General features: G+C 35.8%; 4 protein-coding genes across 10 annotated transcripts; 2 read left to right on the top strand and 2 right to left on the bottom strand.

Annotated features, from left to right (window-relative positions):
• LOC18614216 (F-box protein PP2-A13) lies at positions 945 to 3284 on the top strand. Of its 2 annotated transcripts, none has more exons than XM_018114298.1 (3): positions 945 to 1948; positions 2055 to 2173; positions 2641 to 3284. In XM_018114298.1, the coding sequence occupies exons 1-3, from the start codon at positions 1628 to 1630 to the stop codon at positions 2687 to 2689; spliced, it is 489 nt and encodes a 162-aa protein (XP_017969787.1). In that variant the 5' UTR covers positions 945 to 1627; the 3' UTR covers positions 2690 to 3284. The 2 variants fall into 2 exon arrangements, with proteins under 2 accessions (XP_017969787.1, XP_017969786.1); XM_018114297.1 differs by having other exon boundaries at positions 2703 to 3284.
• LOC18614217 (F-box protein At4g00755) lies at positions 6342 to 11099 on the top strand. Of its 4 annotated transcripts, none has more exons than XM_007051864.2 (6): positions 6342 to 6503; positions 7441 to 7655; positions 9108 to 9524; positions 9676 to 9806; positions 10110 to 10228; positions 10598 to 11099. In XM_007051864.2, the coding sequence occupies exons 2-6, from the start codon at positions 7529 to 7531 to the stop codon at positions 10851 to 10853; spliced, it is 1050 nt and encodes a 349-aa protein (XP_007051926.2). In that variant the 5' UTR covers positions 6342 to 6503; positions 7441 to 7528; the 3' UTR covers positions 10854 to 11099. The 4 variants fall into 4 exon arrangements, with proteins under 4 accessions (XP_007051926.2, XP_007051925.2, XP_017982460.1 ...); XM_007051863.2 differs by having other exon boundaries at positions 6344 to 6503; positions 9643 to 9806; XM_018126971.1 differs by lacking the exon at positions 6342 to 6503 and adding an exon at positions 7110 to 7363 and having other exon boundaries at positions 9643 to 9806.
• Positions 11280 to 14752, bottom strand: LOC18614218 (peroxisomal membrane protein 11D). 2 transcript variants are annotated; one of them, XM_007051865.2, is made up of 8 exons: positions 14524 to 14752; positions 13266 to 13475; positions 12865 to 12939; positions 12697 to 12771; positions 12523 to 12603; positions 12335 to 12409; positions 12067 to 12240; positions 11280 to 11624 (listed from the first exon to the last, which is right to left on the bottom strand). In XM_007051865.2, exons 2-8 carry the CDS (start codon positions 13455 to 13457, stop codon positions 11589 to 11591), a joined length of 708 nt encoding a protein of 235 aa, XP_007051927.2. In that variant the 5' UTR covers positions 13458 to 13475; positions 14524 to 14752; the 3' UTR covers positions 11280 to 11588. The 2 variants fall into 2 exon arrangements, with proteins under 2 accessions (XP_007051927.2, XP_007051928.2); XM_007051866.2 differs by lacking the exon at positions 14524 to 14752 and adding an exon at positions 14424 to 14496.
• LOC18614219 lies at positions 16591 to 20332 on the bottom strand. 2 transcript variants are annotated; one of them, XM_007051867.2, is made up of 4 exons: positions 20183 to 20332; positions 19729 to 19924; positions 19417 to 19501; positions 16591 to 18499 (listed from the first exon to the last, which is right to left on the bottom strand). In XM_007051867.2, exon 4 carries the CDS (start codon positions 18459 to 18461, stop codon positions 16779 to 16781), a length of 1683 nt encoding a protein of 560 aa, XP_007051929.2. In that variant the 5' UTR covers positions 18462 to 18499; positions 19417 to 19501; positions 19729 to 19924; positions 20183 to 20332; the 3' UTR covers positions 16591 to 16778. The 2 variants fall into 2 exon arrangements, with proteins under 2 accessions (XP_007051929.2, XP_007051931.2); XM_007051869.2 differs by lacking the exon at positions 19729 to 19924.

Below are 20676 nucleotides of genomic sequence, written 5' to 3' on the forward strand. Positions count from 1 at the left end.
ATTTTAAGTAACAACGTAATATTATAACTTATATTTGAGAATTATATAATAATTTATTAATTTTTAAAAATTAAAATCATAAAAAAATTTAAATAACAGAAAAAATACAAACATGACAAGTGGAAGAGAAAACTCACATATGACATAATAAAAAAAATATGATTGATGGTTTATAAAAATTTTAAAAAATAAATCTATGAAAACTTATAATATATAAGCAAATAGTATAAAAAAATAAATAAAAATAATAATATAAATTAAAAATAAAAAAATTTAAAATTGAATGAAACAAGTGAGATTTTTTTTATATAAATTAATTATTAAATAAAAAATTATTGAGAAGATCATTAAGAGAATATATAAAAAATTTTATAAATTTTGTATACTATAAAAAAAGTTTTAAAAATTTTGAAGGATCATAGCCCTCCTAAAACTATACAGGCTCCGCCCCTGCTTGTCAGCCACGAACTACAAAAGCAAATAAAAAAAAAATGCCACTTTTCTTTTTGTCTGCAATTAAGGGAGGTCCAAGCCTGTTAAAATGGATAAGGGCTTGGATTCAATTAATGTTATATCGACAGCAGTGTTCTTTGGTTGTGATGTAAGCGTTCTGGTTTAAACGTAAGGATCAAAGCCCCTGCGTTAGGTTTCCAGCATCTATGTTTTGCTTTGAATATGGAAAAAAAGGAAAGAATATATTGGTATGACTTTTTCCAGGAAAGGGAAACAGAGTGACCCAAAAAGTGAAAAGATTTCCTGCCATTAAAATCTAAAGAAGAGACAAAAGGACAACAGCAGATGAACTGCTGCAATGTTCTGGCAAAAATGTTCTTCCTTTCAATTGTTGTCATCGAAGGCCAAATGCAAGGCATCTTCCAAGACATTTTTGGTATCTTAGCTCACACTATAAAGTAAATAATCCGCCTAATGAAAACTGATAATCCGAGTAGCACAAGATTTGTAGCGGACGCGCCCAGTGGCAGCGCGTTGCAGCAGACAGATGAGGCTAGGGCCAAACCTAGGACTACCAAACCACGTAAGAAACTGGCCCCTTTAAATCTTGGAGTGGATAAGATCCCGCCCCTCGTCCAGCTCAAACCATCTGAGGCTGATTCAGAAACTCTCGTCTCCACTTATTAACCCACAAAAAAATAAAGAAAAACTCCCTTTTGTCGACTCTTCTCCTTTTTCTTTTGTTCTTGGAAACAGCCATCCTGATGCGTGTACACAGAATTTAGGCATCGTCATCCAAATTTTCTTGTCTCTATTTTTTTACGTTTATTTGTCTGTGTAACAGTACATGTTGTTCGCAAGTATCAAACACAGGCGGCTTTGAATTTTCAGGGTTTTCTGTGTTTCTTCCTTAGATTTCAAATGACAAATTCTGTTTTATATTTCTCTGCATATCTCTATTTTTTCCCTCTTGTATTCGGTTTGACTTGACGTTGACTTCAGATTCATGTTCAGTGTTAAGATGTTCAGTGTTTAAGGCCCCTCTTTTCAGGTTGTTTTTCTTGATCTCTGTGTTTAAAGGACCCCAAAATTTATATCCGTTTTCTGTTCCTTTTGGAGAACCCAAATTTAGGATAAAATTCTGGGTTTTGGGGTTCAAACTAGAAGGGACTTAATGGGTGCAAACATATCCGGTGCTGTAGCGGATGGCGATGGAGATGGTCCTCCATCGAGGCCAAGACTCGGTGACATACCAGAGAGCTGTGCGGCATTGGTTTTGGCGCAGTTAGACCCACCTGAGATTTGCAAATTGTCTCGGTTGAACCGATCTTTTTGCGGCGCTTCATCGGCTGATTTTATATGGGAATCGAAATTGCCTTCCAATTATAGGTTCATTGTGGAGAAAGTGCTAGGAGACACAACTTTGTTGACTCTGCAGAGGAAAGAACTTTATGCCAGGCTGTGCAGGCCTATTCTCTTTGATGCTGGCACAAAGGTTATATTTTTCACTAGTAATTCTTTTGGTCCCCTGCTTCTCACTCTCTCTTCCTTCTGTGTGGTTTTAGCTTAATGACACAATGTTGGCTTTTGGCTATCTGCAGGAGATATGGTTGGATAAGAGTACAGGCGGGGTTTGTTTATCAATTTCTTCCAAGGCGTTGACAATTACAGGGATTGATGATCGAAGATATTGGAGTCATATTTCCACCGAGGAATCGAGGTGCGTTTATCATCTTGCTTCGTCAGATTTTAGTTTGTGCTTGTCAATTTTTACGAGTCACGACTCACGAGTCAAGGAAGCCTCGAACCAGGATTCAGATTTAAGACCACGCCGCACTTTAGCCGGGATCCCCTGTCTCTGGTCTAAAAGCGCAGCAATCACTCAATTTGAATGATCTCTTAACTAGACAAGTCTAACACTGTACATTTCGTGTCTTTATGCTGAACCTTTTAGATGTTAGCAAGCTAGACTGATTTCATATATTAGATTGCAGTTGAAACGAGCAAATTTGAGCAATCTGGATCCATCAACGAAAAAGGTTTAACAATGAAATCATTGAAACTTGACAAACCTGATGGCAGATTTTGACATTCCTTTGTTAACAAGTTGGTTAAAGCCCCATGAGTATGTTAGATCCATTTTGAATGTGGATTCGTATCTTGATTATGATTTTTTATTGCAATCAGTTCTGAATATGAAATGGCAGCCAGAGCAGTGATATCTCTCTTCCCTTGATTTGGCATGGCAGATATCCTACAGTAGCATACCTTCAGCAAATTTGGTGGTTTGAAGTAGATGGAGAGCTTGAGTTTCAATTCCCGGCGGGAACATATTGCCTATTCTTCAGACTCCAGCTTGGGAAATCCTCAAAGAGGCTTGGTCGCCGGTTTTGTAACGCTGAGCACGTCCATGGCTGGGACATAAAACCCGCCCGATTCCAGCTGACAACCTCAGACGGCCAACGTGCTGTATCCCAGTGTTATTTAGACAACCCCGGGAACTGGGTTCTCTACCATGTGGGTGATTTTATCGTCGAGAATCCTAATGCATTGACAAAAATCAAATTTTCCATGACCCAGATTGATTGCACTCACACCAAAGGAGGCCTTTGTGTTGATACTGCTCTGATATACCCCAGTAGTGTAGGGAAAGAGTTTAGATCATCATGTCCATGAGAAATTGAGAGCTGTAAATATCGAATTGTAATCGAGCTAGCTTGGTTTCTGTTTACGGAAAAATAGAATATATATTGTTTCCGTTGATCGAGTATAAATCTTTTCTTCCAGTTATAGTTTTTTCTGGAAAATATAACAAGTCCTGCTACCGACAAGTTTCTGCAAAATTTTGGAACCAGAAGTTGTATATCTGACATCAGGTCAGAGCAAATGTTTCGCCATAACAGAAGTTGTCTGAGTTCATGAAACTGGACTATCAGGTTGTTGACTAGTTTTGGAACCAACAGCCTGACAGCAACTAGCAAATTAAATTGTTTTTGTCTAAAAAGTATAAATTATTGCTTGATTAGCTGGAAAGATATGCATGGACCCGACTGAATCCTTAATAGTTAGTATACCTTTATCTATTTATTTTTTTTGTTGTAAAGCAAGAGTTGTATTCAAAAAGAACTTTACAAAAATCTACCCCACAAAAACAGGGTAGAAACAGGGCGGGTTCTATCCCTGACACTTACAGAGATACCACCTGTCCCAATTCACATATCGAGTTTCTTCCGACTTGAATACTTTGACAAATCTTTACAACCTGTTTGCCTAACCTGTTCAAATATGCAAATCCTATTTTTTTCTTCTGGGTTATTGACTTCCCAATTAGCATGTATAGGGTACATTTTACGCTAATTAATGAAATCAGATTTGTTTTTGGAGAGAGATTTCATACCTAAATTCTTATCTCTTTATCACAAATCGATTTTTGTGGCCATTATATAACGTACACTGTATTTGGTTGCATGGGTATCAATATGAGGGAAAAGCCGGAAAAGGATGGCAATGGGAATGAATAATAGAAAAGCAAGATAAAACTATATTCTCTCATTTGATAAATAGACATAAAGGAGACAAAAAAATAAAAAAAATTAGGTGAGATACGATATTTTCATCCCTCAATTTTACAAAATTTCATAACGAATAAATAAAAGAAGAATCTTAAGTTTGTGAACGTGGATGTTACACGCTCCATCACATTAGTCATTTTGAGAAAAAGTTAATGATCTATCTCGAAGTGATATCAAAACTAACCCGTACTCAACTCCGATCTCTTTAGCAATTCAATCAATATAGTAGACAAAGAAACCTTACTTGCGATAAAGAGGTCATGAATTTGTGTGAAATAAAATGATACAGAATATCACACTGAATAAATAAAAGAGAGATTTTAAATTTATAAGTATTAACATTGCACATTTCATATGTTTTAATCTGAGAAGAGCATACTACTCCCGTGACATCAACCTAATAAAAATCTAATGTTTCCATTAATAATAGGGTAAGAGAACAAAGAATTTCGGTATAGTAAATGAGTAGTTGGATATTATCTTTTTCTTTATCTATTTTGTAACTCTTACTAAAAATAGCTCTTAATGATAACAATAAAAATTTTTTTAGGTGGTGAATATTATTATCAGTCTCTTTCAAATTTTTTTTATTTTTTTACTCGTTCAGTTTGCGGATGGAGTGATTCGTTTTTTCCCTTTTATTCCTTGTTGGTAGTCCATCTCTTTCCTTATCTACTCACACTGTTTGATTAAAATGGTTGGTTGGGCCGGCCTCCCCGGACTTGGACTAGTAGTCAATTGGGTTAAGTCAGTTTCAAGCGGTTTCCCTTCACGTCTCAGCTCTCCCTCTCAAAATTGACTCTAAATATTCCTCGCTTCTCATTATACTAATTTTTTTCTTTGATTCTTAGTCTAAGGGGAGTATTTGATTGGTTCAGTTAATTCAATTTTAAATTTTCAAAATTTAAATTAATCTAATTTTCATAAAAAAATTATAAATCAAAATATAATAAATAATAAAAAATAATAAAAATTCATTTATCTCGATCACTTTGATCAATTATTTCAATTTTAATAAAATAATTTTAAGATTTATATGAAAAATATTTTGATATATAAAATATATTTGAAAAGTATATTAATGATGGTCAATTATTCTATTCGCTTGATTGTAAATTTAGGATGAAGTAATAAAAATATTGTTTTTTTAATCGATTAATATCAAAATAAAAAAAATCTGAATTAATCAAATTTAATCAATTTCCATCAATTATTTCGATTTAAATCAATTAATCGTCATTGTTATCATTTTTTTTTGTGTCACCATGAACATACCATCTCTCCTCCCGCCAAAAAACCCTTGGGAGAAAAATGGCACTTAGGATGGATAATTTTCTTTGGAATTTAAGGTGTGTTTATTATATTCAATTAGAATAATTTTTATTTCATCTGGTCTTTAGTATTTCTCCAATCGAGATGAAACTTAGTCTTCTTTAATCAACCTTGGATTATATCAACGCACGTTGGAATAAGAAGACCAATAAATTAGCAAAAATTAATCAAGTGATTAAAATTGTAAATATATATTTTTTCTTTCTAACAACACATAAGACAAACAAAAAGGAACAAAATTTGGAAGCACGTAATCTCCCCTACCTTCCAGGAATACAACAGCGGTGGCTTCGAGCTGGTGCATGAGCGCCAGATGTCCACCGGAACCGAAGGGAGCCGCCGCGTGGATTTACAGAGCAAAAGATCAAATCCTTTCTCTCTTTCGTTCATTTTCTTCATCTTTTTCTCCACTACCAAACAAATCGAGTCGCAATTGCAAGTAGTTTTCGGTAATATTTGGTTTTTGCCAAAAACAAGATGGTACAATTTTCTTTCCAAAAGTAAAAAAAAATTGTTCCGTACAAAAAAAAAAGTTAGCTCACGTGAAAAAGATATATTATTTGCTACCTTTTAAAGTAAAAAATAAAAGAAAAAGTGAAAAATTTATTTTAATAATAATACAAGTTTACATATCTAATTCGAAAAAAATAAAATGAATTTTGAATTTATGAATAACGATAATTCTTTATCTTTGATATAAAATTTATCTAATTCTTTATTAACGTGGAATGTAAATCAAAGTTAAAGTAAATTACGTGCAGGAGAGTTTACAAGTAAAGGAAAAATAAAAATTCAAATAAACTAATTAATTTTTATTTAATTTTAGGAAAAATTTGAATATACTATAGAATTAGTAGAAAGTGCTAATGTTAGTAATTAAATAAATATTATCCATAAATGGATAAAATTTTAAAAAATAATAATTATTGAGAAAAGAGGGAAATAACTTCGGCTTGTTTGCTGTCTGCCTTCCTTCCCTATATACATCAATCTCTCTGTTCCAATTATCTCCAACAACAACCCCTTTCCGTCTTATACCCTTTCTCTCTTTTGTTTTTTACCCTCACTTTTCGTCTCTAGGGTTTCCCCTGTTTGGGAGATTTCGATTTTCATGACTTTCTTTTCTTTTTCCTTCTCAACAAAAAGGTGAGAATCCTTACTTTCTCTTTTGTTATTCGCATTTGTATCCTCTCTTACCTTCTCTCCCTCTACAAGCTTTGTCCACTTCAAAAGCTCTCTATCTCCCCTTTCCCTTTTCCCCTGTTTTTTTTTTTTATTTTCTGAATTTATGGGAAATTAGTTGAATTCGGGTGCATTCTTATATTCATTTTTGTGATTTTGAAATTGCGAGTTTTCCATGAGTTTTAAAGTAATTTTTTTATGTTATTGCTCGGAATTGCAATTAAACTCAATTGATTGGATTATCTACTCTTAATAATAATTATTCTGATTAGAATCGGTTGTTTTGATAAGGTTGTAATTTCATGGTCATGATTGAAAATGTGATCGAAATCGAAACCCTTAGAATTCTGTTTATCTTTATGCGAGTTACTTCTTTCGTTGTGTCAATTATAAGTTTGATAATAGAGTCGTATTTGAATTTTTCTTAAATATAATTCGATGGACTCAATTGCTCGAAAAAATTCTTTCTTTTCCTTCTGTAATTTTTTAAGCTTTTATTTTTTTTTTTGGCTTCATTGTAACTTGCGTGCATTTTTGGATTGGGACTTTCCTTTGCCATGAATAAACATTTGAAATTGTTTTTCTTTTGGTTGCTGGATGGATTGTTGGCATCATTAATTTAATCCCTTTTTTTCTTTAAGAAAGAACAATAGAAAATGACAAATTGACTTGCATGAATAAGAAGCTTGAGTGTTTGTTTTTTTTCTATGTCTAAGAAATATGTTTGGATTGATGTATCTTATCAGATATTGGCGCTGTTTTGATCGAATAAGATTTTTTTTTTTTACAGCAAAATTTGATTTAACGAAAAGCAAGTAGTAAACGTGGGTAACAAATGGAATCTGAAGTTTTAATTTTATTTACAATGTGAGCTGAGCTCTAACATTGTGTTCTTTTGCAGTGCTAAAGCAGACTTGAAGTTCAGGCCTTCATGGTTGCTTGATATCTGAGTTAGAACATAAAAGGAAAAAGGAAAAGGAAAAAAAAGAATGCAAGGTGGTGTGGATTTCTTGAATTGCCTCGATGGTGACTTATCCATAAAGATTCTTATGTCTTTAGAGGATCCAGCTGATCTTGTTCGCCTTGGTGCCGTCTCACGTTCCTGGCGACATTTTGGTGAGCTAGAATATTTTTGATATTATCTTCTTCTCTTTTAATGTTTATTTCTTTTTAGTTGTTAAATGGCTATAAAGGTTTGTGAGATGAAGACTGAATTGGGATTTGTATGTCATGTTGGGAAAGTTCTAATGCAGCATAAAATCTTCTGGAATTAATAAGTGGATAATGTTCTCAGTGTGCAGTTTGGTTGTTGTGACTTCAGTTTAGTTTTTGTCACTTGGTCCTTTGTTTCCCATGCCTTGTTCTTTCTTGTTCCATGTTTACCTATCAAAGACATTCCGTATTTTGAAGTAAATTGGTTTTCAATAAAAATTATAGGTTATAGTCCTCTCTTTTGCGTTTTTCTCTTCTTGTAGGAACTTTGGGAATTTAACTTTAATTAATGAAAGTTGCATAGTGATTTTTTGCCGCTGCCAGGAGAGTCATGGTTCAAACTAAAATGTATTCAGGCCCACCCCCTTTTCCAAGAGGAAAAAGGAGCAGAAAAGTGGAAGAGTTGAATGATGGTTAGAAGATAAAGGAATGAAAGGAAGTGACTAGGTTCACATCAAAACCCTAGGAAAATGGTAGACGAGTAAGAAACAGAAATATATCAAGGTATTTTATTGACCTGTGGAATAGTTGACACCATAAAAACACATTCATTCAATATTTTATAGTTTGTTTTGTCATGGAGTTCTACTGGCTCTGCTCGTCAGGTTCATGTCCAATTCTGAGATTGTGCACATTTTATTCCTTGTATATCATTATAATCTAAGAACTCCAACCCATTATGCATTCTTTAATGATTTGTAATATGAGCAATTATCAACCTCATATATATTCTGCTTTTTTTTTTCCCTAATCATGTGTTCTCAATTCACTACAGATATTTTTTACCAATTCAATTGAAAAGCACCAATTCTTCTTTTCAGATATTTTTTTTGATCAATTACCTATATAGTTCATGTTTTTCTTTTCATGCTAATGAAAATTTTGATAGATCAACTAGCTGAATTCTTTGATAACAATTCCTTTTGCATCAGATATCTGCATCTTGACTTTAACCATTACTGATCTTAATAATGCTATATTTTGGCAATCTGATCTCTGTATTCTTCTGGTGTGGATTTGGTATACAGTCCTCTTTTATATTCAAGTTTTGTGAACTGAAGCCCAAATTTGAGGCCCATTCTTAGAACTTGCTTGGCATATACTAACTTTTTTTTTTTTTTGTGGGGGGGGGGGGGGGNGGGGAGGAGAGGGGGGGTGGTTGGGTATCCAACCTCAGCAGCACTTAGAGGCTGAAACAAAGGAGACACTCATGAAGTTTGTAGCTCTTTGTAACAGTGTGTCATAACTTATATCTTAAAGATGATAGTAATCTTGCATCACTATTCTTTGGTTGTTATGCATGCAGGTGGCAGTCATCCATTCATTACTGACTCATCCATTTTAAATGGTTTGCAGTGATTACAAATGGTCTATGTAAGAATCTGTGCCGGAGAATGTTTCCTCAATTATCTAGACTTGATTGTGTCAATGAGCTAATTGGCACTGTGAAAAGGCATGCTGAAGCTGGACCCAGCAATTTTATGGAATGGGAAGCTTTGGAGAGGGAGCATAGAGTTTTTGCCTTTTTAGCTCGAGGTTGTTTGTCATTTGGCCTCAGGGACTGCATCTCAGAAGCAATCATCGCTTCTAGCACTGATAATTATCCAGAGGAAAGCATAGATAATACTTTGGAACCAAGAGATAGGGTCGCACGGATAGCTTCATACTGGTCGAGTAAAGGTCAAAGTAACCCTGAAGTGCCTGAAACGCTGACATATAAATTGGCCGCTGATTTGTGTGTTATTACTGATATCAATATACGCCCTTTCCAAGGTAACTGTTCCAAACTTCTGGTAACTTCGTTTTCCATCTTTCATCTATCTTGATATTTTGGGGGGTGGGAGGGAGATATAGCTTCAAAATTTTCTTATAAGATTTGTTATTGGTCCAGCGTACTTTCAGTTCGGTTACCCTATATATTCAGCAAAATCTGTGAGATTTCGCACGGGTCATATCAAATCCTCCGTGGACAATCTTGTGGATGATTCAGGCCAGGGTTCTAGTGATAACAAGTATGCATGGACTTACACCTCACAGGATTTTCCAATGTCTCAGGTGGGTTCAAAATAGCTGGTTTCATGTTTCTTACGTTATTTTAATTGGCTTTCTCTGTTTGTTATGATACGAATATCAGATTTGGTTATTCTGTGAGCAGTCGTTGCCTTTGCTGAATAAAAGTGGTTGTCTGTGATGCTAATTAAATACTCTAAAGTGGCTCTTAATGGTATCATTTTTTGTATTCATTTGTTTCTATGTTCCAAAATGCATTTTCTGTGAAGTTGACCATTTGCATTCTTTTAGTTTTGTATTAAGTAACTTATTTGGGGGCACTGATGACATTAGGTTTTTCTGTAACAGGAAAATAGGTTGCAGAATTTCAGGCTTCCAGAACCTGTTCTTTGCATTGGTGGAATCCTACAGGTTGAGCTGTTGGGTAGGGTCCAGAGACAGGACATGGATGGCTTGTTCTATATATGGTACTGTCAAATGCGCCCCTGTTTTACTTAGTTTGATACATATATATTTCAGAAGGGTTATGAGTAGAATTTGCTGAGTGCTGTAGATATCATATTGAAGTGATAAGATTTCACTTTGGGCACCATAAATTTCAGACTAGTTCCTTGCTCAAAATGAAATAAGTAAATCTGATTGAAGCCAAAAAGTGAAAAAAAAAAAAATCTTGACATGTAGTCATTAAATTATAAAATTACAAACTCTGTATTTTTAGCCTCCATTTGGATGATGCTTTTTGCCTTTTTTTTTTTTAGCAAAAATTGAATAGAAAAGAAAAGCAAAAACAATTGGAAATGTCCTAGTGTTAATGCAATTTGTTGGTGTCATTGCAGCGTGTCTCATGTTCAAGTTTTGGGACGCCCACTGTCACCGGGTTTCAATGTTCAGGTACTTGAACCCTCTGAAAAATTTGTGCTGGAAGTGCTGAGTTATGCAGAACCTACTGTACCTGAACAGCCAAGTTCTGTTGCCAATTTGCACGCGCAGATTGTGAATCTATTGGGGGGCAATGTAGATGTGGAATACGAGTATGGATGGGACATGGATGATGAAGATTCGGATGAGGATGAAGAGGTAGATGAAGAATAACCTCCTGCTGCTTTTTCTGCCCTCTCCTTCGAAACGTTAGTAGGAGGTCGCATAGAATCTATATTTTCTGAAACACTAGGGAGAGTGTTGGGCTACGCTTTGGCTTATAGCTCCTTTGGGAGTGTTATGTAACCTCGTTACCGGATTAGTTCTTCGGGTATAATATGCTAGTGTTTTCAATATTTATAAGCTTTATTTAAGTTAGTATGATCTCATCAAGTTGATTCATAAACCACCTTTAACCAACGTAAACTCTCAGTAATCTTTTAGAGTATACCTTCTCCATAGCAAAATTTCCTACATTGTTTCTTCTACAGATGGATCTTAGACTTTCTCTGCAGTTCTTTCCCTGTGGGTGTCACTAGATTGGGCATGTGTTAAACCATATTGCTCAAATTTGTCATACAAACAGGGTATAAAAGATGGTCAGAAGACAGTTATTACACCCTTCTAATAAAATTTATGTCAAGATTCACAGGACCATTAAGGAATTGATGGAATACTGTTAAAATTCATGAAATGTCAACAAATGACAGCAAGATATATATTAGTATTATTTTTGTTTGAGTGCTCGAAAGAAATTGCGACAACAGTGGTGCTAAATAGGGAGAGAATTTTCCAGGTCACCCCAGGTTGACAAATTCTTCAAAGCTTACAATATGAGCTTTAGGCACAAGTTCAATTAAATTATTCATATCATACTCGAGCTTGTTCTGCAAAACAGGCTTCCCCACTTCAGTGTGTCTTGGACTTGGGTGGTGATGGAAGTAACTGCAACACAAAGCAGAATTTTATCAGCCTCCAAAATCAGTAAATCCAACCAAATTTTCACAGAAACAAATAGATGAAATACTGGTTTTCCTATTATTTCAGATGGCATTCATTAACACCAATACAGGGTCCCTAGTAACTTATTGTTTTTATAGATTTAAAGATGTTGAACTCGGGTTCTACTATGTCCTACTTCATAACTCGAGCTAATTCACCAAGGTTAAAGTTTCAATATATGATTAACTATATCTGGAAGTTATCTTCCATAAAATTACATGCTAGGTTGTATAACCTGTTAATTTCTTTGCTTTTTCATTAACCTTTAACTCTTCCTCAACAAAACTAGTGATTCCCCATATATACATTCACCGCTAACATCCAACAGTCCAGTGAACAAAAAAGGAGACATCAAATACAAGATTGAAAGCCTAGAATCGAGTACCTGGTAACAGGAGATGAGAGATGAAACAAATCCAAAGGCTCCAGTTACACGAGGAGTGACTTTCTTGGGTGCCAATTGAAGAAGCCCAACAGCTACCACTATATCCATCCCTGCTTTAACAAGAGCTAGTGTCCTCTCATTTGATTTTTGGAGCTTGGCACAGTATTCCTCATTCTGCATATATAGGAGCACAACAAATTTGGGAAACACGGGATTAAAGGGAAGAAGACTGATTATAAGCACTAAAGAGAACACATATTAAACATACCTTGTATTTATCATTGTTCTTAAGATCCTTTTCCAATTTCTTCATTGATGTAGATAGCCTTCCAAGCTCCCCAAGCTGATAAAAGAATAGTACTTGTCATAAAAAAGTGGATATAACTAATGAAACATTTTACATAAAAAAAAATTGTAAATAGTGACTCGTTCTCAAATTAATGAAGAGCAGCGAACCTCAACCAAGGTGGAACAGACTGAGGAACCCATCCAACAGAAAAGGGATATCCGTCCAATCAGCTCAGCTCGTTCTTTGTTCTGTAAAAGGCAAAATCAGAATTTCTTCTATTTAACATTTGTTAACTAAGACAAACACATAAAACAAATACCAAATTGAAGTGTATCGCATACCTTATAGATGCCTGATCTGCCAAGCCAGACAATTTGATCGAGAAATAAGAAAGTTGACAACAGTGCATTCTTTGACTGAAACAGGAAAGCCCCAAAGGGACATTAAATTGACTAAGGTGAGAGGGTAGAGAAATTTCACAGAAAAATAATGTAGGCAGTTTATCACACCTTTCCCAGGAGAACAAGCGGAAGGGGAGTTCCTTGAGGAACTGGGCTAATAAGACCATGCAAATCATTGACAAACTGCAAATCAACAGAGTAAAACAACAATCAAGCCATAACAATGACAAAAAAGGGAAAAATTCGTGAGAACATAAGTTTGATATCAGATACCTTTTGTAACACTAAGTATTTGTTTCATGTTATGAGAGACGAGTTCATGTTACTCCCATTCTTTTTAGAAACCCAAAAAATAGAATTTTTAAGTAAAAGTACAAATTCAGAATGCTACTTTCACCCATAAAAAAAGGAAAAGGTTATCTAATAAATGAATAAGTTACCAGAGTTATTCATCATTGTACAACATAAAACCAACTTGTCATTGTTAATATTTAACATAGTGTGATAACCTTAAAAAGACGGAAAACTTTCCGAGCCAAACTGGTTGATTTGTCAACATTTTGGGCTGTGCCAGGCTGCCCATTACTCAAGAATTTCGAACCATATTGTATAGCCCTGCATATCTTATCCCTTGCTTCAGCCTTATTCAAATACAAAACTATAAGTGCAAGTTCTGCTCTAGTTACATCCAGCGTACTCATTTTTTATCCACAAGAAACCTGAAAAATCATGATGATTACTTTTCCATAAGAACTTATAGGTCAAATGTGAAAGCATGCATCAAAGCCAACATTATCAGCCAGTTGAAGCAAGCTACTAAAAGAGAAGAAGAGCTTCTACGTTCAAACAAAGTACCCATTGAAATTTGAAGTCATCAACTATCAGTGACCTCATTCAAACACATTTTTTTATCACTTCTTTTTTGGGGCAAGGCTATATGCTATATTTATGGCATAAATCTATGTGCATGCATGTTGGTATGTGCGTTTTTCTGTGTGTGTGTATATATCATCATCAGTATCTGTAAGATGCAAAGAGAGTATTTCGTTGCTTAATCAACCAACGACATGAAAGCGCTACGTAAATCTGCAATTAATAAATAGCATAAAAGCTGTAACTAACAACTTAAACTCAAACTGGAATATCCAGAAACACATTAAAATTTTGTTTGAACTCATTCACCGGACTCTCTAAAATATAAAGTACTCCAAAGCATCAAACTTTTTAGCTTGAACAAACAATAAGCAATATCAAACTATGCAGAGTCTAGCACCTATGGTTTAGCTTAGTTTTGGAATTCTTTCCAAACAATAAAACGCAGAGCTATGAGTTTTAATACCCAGAATTTAATTTCCATTCCCTGCCTTTCTTTTCTCTTCTTTCCTATAAACCAAACAGACCATACCACCAAGACCCAAAAAAGAAAAATGGTATAAATTCCCAAATGAATCAAATCATAGAACCTCAAATCACCCAGATTGAGAAACCCTATAAAAACAAAGAAATCAAACAAGACGATAACAACCATATGAAAAAACATAAACTAAATTAAAACAAGAAATACCCATAAACAAAAATCTCATACAAGTATCAACTAAGCCATAAGACCGACAACCACAAAAGCAGCAACATACAGTCAAGATAAAATCAAAGCTTGTTCCTCTTACAGCTCAAAACACAGAAGAATATCAATCAAGCAACCAGGCTTTTGGTCAATTCAATAAGCAGCCACACACCAGGAAAAGAAAGAGAGATAGAGAATAGTACCGAAGAAAGTGCCCGATGATTTGGCCTCGAAATCCACAAACCTTGTCCCCCTTCCTTTAATAAAAATCCCTTTTTATTTTTTTATTTTAGGCAGATTAGAGTTTCTGGGTCTAAGGCTCTCCCCCAGCGTCAGCTCAAAGGTGTCGTTTTTTCGTTTCTCTATCTCTACGTGTGATAAAGGCTTGTTTGGTCCATTCCTTCCCAAAACAAACGAACAAAACACAAAGGAAACCCTCATTCAACAACTGGATTTTCCTTCCTCCTAATTTTGAGTTTTGGGATAATTTCCAAACAAGTCATCAAATTTTACTAGTAAATACAAATAACGCCCTCTTTTTTTCTAAAATAGAATTAAGGTAACAAACTTTTATTTTATCACATCAAAGATCTTGACATCACGAAATATTTTGTATCCGGTAAAAATCTTCTCGATTGGTCGATTACATTATAAAAAATATTTACTTGAATTTATTTAGGTACGTTATAGATTTATTAGATGATAAATATTTGAGACAATGTTATTTTCATAATTGTAGAAATAAACTTCATTCACTCATTTTCAGATTTAATGGATATAATTATAATGAAATAAAAGATTATAGTTTTAATTTCATGCAAGAAGAGACCGAGGGCTTAATTGCATTTTTATTAAAGTGTGAGGGCTTATTTGGGTATTATCCATACAATCCGGGATCCTTGGAATGAGTTAAGAGTACCTTGGCAAAGCGGTTGCTTAACACGCATCTCAAGAATACTGAATGTAAATAGACAGCTGCTCTGTGTCATTGCCTCTGCTTGAGGCTTATCCACATCCCCTCTCTCGTTGTCAATGTTGACTCTTTTCCACCGGTCCAACCTTTTGTTTGGATACGTGGACAAGGAACCCCATTTCAAGCATGCTTACAAACAACTTTGAAGGAAGAGTTTGAATTATGTTAGCAGTCATTCATACAATTTAAACATTTTGAAAAGAATAATTCTTTATTTTCGATTCATACTTGTCGATAATTTGTGGGGTATCAATATCCAGATTGAAGATCATTTTCTCAGTCGATTTCAGGAAGCATTTTAAGGGTAATTTGAGTGGAAATTTTTGGAGTGGTGCAGTGGTTTGGCAGAGAAATAAAAATGATTGGTAGTTGCAGTTGTGGGGTTGCTGTCGTCTCCAGAAATGGAGGTTGGTTGCATTGACATACCATCTTGAATCACATTCATTTGATGGCATTGCATTAGCGTACCACGTTTGAAGCAATTCATTTGATGGGCTCGACACTGACGGATGCATCCACCATTAATGGTGGGGTTTGGAAACTATTGGTGCTTTAACTGCTCTCATATAACAAACCATATCTTCAATTCTGTCCAGCTACTTTTCCCAGTCTTCCAAGTCTTCTTTGCAGTTTCTGTAGATAGCATTGTTGTCAGCATTAGACCTACCGTCTTCTGCTTTTGTTTTATTTTTCTTAGTGGGGAATTAGAGAGGGGGTTGTTAGCACTTAGCAGGGATCCTTAATTTTTGTTTGGTTGCTGAGAAGATGAAAGGAAGATGAGATAATCATGATGCTTAGAACAAGAAAATTTTCTGGCATTAAATGTTCGACCGAGTTATAGAAATCCCCCATAGCCTCTAGCATGCAGGTCTGAACATTGTTTTAGCTTCAATTAATGTGCAGACACCAAGGAAAACAAAATATTGGTCATACAAAAAGTGAAAGAGCAAGATCTGTCTCGAGAATAAATAAAGAACCCTGGATGGAATCGAATCAAAAAAGCTTGCCTTGAGTTAGAAGGAAGAGCAAGGGGGGGAGTACGAAAACAAATGCATTATAAGCCACAGAATATTTGTGAACCATATGACAATGTCTGACAAATGATAACATGAAAATGCCATTCCATCGACGGTCATGAACAGGGCAATTATTACACATCCCTGCTTATCATAAGATCTCCATAACCACAAGGAAAGCAGAACTTAAAAATATCAGAAAACCTCAAGAGAATTTATGATATCATAGCTATGTCTGCAAAAGAATCACCAGCGACTGAAAAGTAAAGATCAAAGAGATAGATCGAAAGAGCAGGGGAATCTTGTCGTTTAATAAATAATAAAGCATTGATAGCATAGATTTGGTTTCATATCATTAGCCAATTTGTTTCATACAGACAATGAAACATAGATCATGCAAGAAGGGGAGAAAAACAGAAAAGAAAAGGAAAATTTTATTATACAAAAAGAGAGATTTTCATTTCTTCCCCTACTTCCGGCTGAACAAACTTCTAAGCTTTCCTCTTTCCAACCTCTCGAGTAGCTTCTTCACACCAGGGATCTCCATCTCCAAAAGCTTCTTGAGATACCCAATTGCTCCATATGATATCATAAGCTTCTTGCATTTCTTACTTGAAGAGAGAGATGCGAGGCAGGAAACTGCATACTTCTTTGCAGTATTTTGGGGACTTGGATCAAGCAACTGGACCAGATTTGGCACGCTTTTATCATTCTTTTTGACTTCTCTGCAATTCTGAGAAACAGTTATCAAGCTTGAAAGGGCTTGAGCAGCTACCTCTCTAGCACTGTTCGATTTCGCCTCAAGCATTGTAATAAGAAGAGCAATGCACCCAGCTTCACCGACCATTTTTTTCATTTCACTTGAACTGCAAACTCGACAGATGGCTGATGCAGCAGCTTGTTGCGCACCCAGCGATCCAGATTTAAGCACGTGAAGTAATCGAGGGAGGAAACCTAGTGACATCAGAACTTCCATAGAAACTGAGCCAACCAAATTCCTCAAGGCTCCAACTGCAGATTCTTGGGGCAGAGGACCATCAAGGTATACCAAAAGACTCCGAATTCCACCTTCTGAGATAACAGACCTTCTCAAATTCTCATTGCTGGCCGTGAGATTCTGCAAGCACTCCGCAGCATATTCTTTGGAACCCAACAAAATTCCACAATCGAGGAGATTGATCATGACCTTTATAATTCCTTCCTCAGCTAGTATTTGTCGAACCTCAGGGACCGCTGATATATTTTTTAATGTACAAGCAGCTGCAGCCTGTGAAACAGAGTCTCCAGTTCGGCAGATCTCAGTTAGTGGTCGAACCCCACCATGCCCGACTATTGCTCGGGCTGTTTCAGCAGTCATTGATAATCTCTGCAGCGAAATTGTGGCCTTCTCTTTACCAACTGTGCTGCCTGATTCAACAAGCCTTATGAGAGGTGGCAAAACACCTTCTGATACAAGCCAGCTCTCACAACTCCCAGATTCTGCAAGTGAGCAGATTACAGTCACAGTCTTTTCCCGAATACGAGGAGAAGTTGCTGTTAATAACTGGACTAAAGCAGCAATGTTACTCCGCCCCATAACTGACAACACACACTTTTCATCCTCCTTCATGACCTCGACAAGGCTGTCAAGAGCCTTGTGCTTTGCTTCCAAGTGCCCAATCTGTAGCCGTGCAAGCAGTTCCTTTAGATGGCCATGTGTTGCAGTCTCAGATTCTGATGAGGAGCCAACAACAGATAAAGGCAAAGTAGCTTCGCCAAGTACACCAGTCTTGATCAGAAGTCCACAATCCCGTAAATTTAGGTCCAATTTCCCTGATAACGCATCAAGATCACTTTGCATCTTAAGCTTCCCCTCATACTTCTCCTTTAGACATAAATCTGCCAATTCAATTGCTTCCTTCAATGTCTTCGAGACAGCCTGCAATTGCTCCTTACAGAGTGCATTTTTGGAGAAGCAAGGATGGCTCGACAAGTCTGATAGGCGTGAAGGGATCTGCTCCAATTTGGACATTATCATCTTCCACCTACCAGGGAACCCCTTCACCTCCCTTGCCTTAACAAGTGCCATGGGAACAAGCTCTTGTGCATGCGATAACCATTCCTCAGCTGACCGAGCATCAGCCAAAACCCCATTTCCAGTATCTTCTCCCATGATTCAGATATGAGTTTTGATCAAAAAGATCACTAGAGCTGTATCAAGTGAAATTCATAGAAACCCAAACCTTCAGTAATGAGCCAGATGAGAGAATAGGATAATTAATATGGAAGAAAGGATATTTTGATAGAAAATAGAAAAGCAGTGGAGCAGTTGCAATTATCAAACATTTAATTTATAAGTTAATAATACAATTAAACAAAACAAAAAATAAAAAACAAATAGGCCATCATCAAAGAGTTTCGAGAATCTTGTGTGATCACACAAAGCTTGTTTACTGAAAACAAGACCCGACCAACAAAATTGAAGCACCTAAAGATGCCCCCACGAGTCCTTGCCTTTGCTTTATCAAGTGATCATTAAATGCCAACTAAAATTCATGATCTTAAAAGAAAAACACATGTAGCATCAACATGTACTAAAACCCTTTAAAATATAGTTGATGATAATGAAAGAAGTTACTTTTTAACTACTAAACAATTGCCATTTAATCAAGAAGCCGTCAATGAATACTTTCGAAATACCAGAATACCCTTTTTGAAGACCAAGGGCTAAAGCGTTCTGCAAGACTGTGATTCGAGGGGTATATTGGTAAGTGGAAGGAAAAATACAAAAAGATCAAAACTAACTTTACTTTTTACCCATGGAAATCGTGGTATCAGATTTTGGTAGGGATCTGTGATATCTTGCTTCATCTAAAGCGAAAGGTCAAGAATTTTCCTCGCAATGAACGCAAAAATTGGATTCTAAGCTGTATTACCAATTTTAACCCCATAAATCGAGTTATCCGGTAATGGTATGAGCCAGAGAAGAAACTTCCCTTTGAAGAGAAGATACAAGTCCCTATCCAAAGCTGTATACTTAGAGTGTATTTAAATTCTCCAAGATGGAGCAACCCCACTAACAACTTGCATTTAAGAAAATTCAAAGCAATAAATTCCAAAAGAAATACCTCAAATTGCTTTGACTTTCCTTGAAATTCACAGCACTCTACCATTTACAGCCACCCAATAGTCCCCACTATCTTCTGCGTGAGGCTAAGAGCACAAGAAAAGAACAGTAAGAAAACATTCATGTCCAATCAGAAAGATCAATATCAGAGACATGAGAATCCGGATGAGAGACAGCAAAAAGGAGAGAAAGATGAATAATTGAAGCAAATAAAGGGAAAAGAACAAAAACAAAAACCACTTTTTTTTTCCTTTTATCAGGGTAGTGATCAAAGAAAGCAAGCTAAAACAACTTCGAGGACCATTAGACCAACCTTTAAGACTCAGGTACTACAAAACTTGTCCCTTTTTCTCCAGCAAGCAACCCAATGCAGCTTAATCCTCAAACTTCTCCTTTCTCTTTCTCTCTCAATTCTAACCGAGAAAAATGCTTCTAAGAATCACCAACCCACCACAACTTTCAAAAGGAAAGAAAGAAACAAACTCTTTTCTTTAGTCTAAATTGGAAACCTGCAAGGCAGTGATACTTCCAAAATCAGCAATCAGGTTTCTTTATAAGAATCAAAAATACCCAGAACCCATTTTTTGTTTCCTAATGAAGGATCTTGAACTATGAAAACAAGCACCAGCTCAAGTTTGAAAAACCCAAATGATAGAAAGGACCCAGATTCTTTAAAGTATTCGAGCTTAAAAAAAAAAAACCAGAAACAGACAAAGATAAAATAAATACACTACAGCAACGATCACAATCAGATTCAAAAATCAAACCTTCTTCAAAATCTCTCTCTCTCTCTCTCTCTCTAACATATAGAAGGGGCTGTGTCAGGGTCTTTCAGATTCTTGTTCTTCTCTCTGATGAAAATCGCAATACTATATTTCTTTTAACTCTTTGCCAGTGCCCAGTGGATTTTCTAAAGAGAGAAACAAGAGTGTGTTTACCAGACAGGAGTGGTTAAATGTCGAGCAACTTTGGGGGATTTGTACGGTTGCGATTCTGGTTTAGGACAGAGGATTCGACCGTTGGGATTGGGTGATAAAAATTTTGAATACGGTTTCCCTTTTTCGAATTTTTTTTACGTTACCATGGTGCCGACGTGGAGGTTTTTGCCACGTGCGATGTGGGTACAGTTTAGGACTCTTTTTGAAATAAACGTAAGCCTATGGTTGATATGGATGACACGTGTATTAAGACAGGGTTTAGGGAAGTGTGGAGGTTGGTTTTAATAAACGCACTTGGTTTTTGGATAAAATTTCGAATCTGC

This window comes from Theobroma cacao, chromosome 1, assembly GCF_000208745.1.
Source record: "Theobroma cacao cultivar B97-61/B2 chromosome 1, Criollo_cocoa_genome_V2, whole genome shotgun sequence".
NCBI lineage: Eukaryota > Viridiplantae > Streptophyta > Magnoliopsida > Malvales > Malvaceae > Theobroma > Theobroma cacao.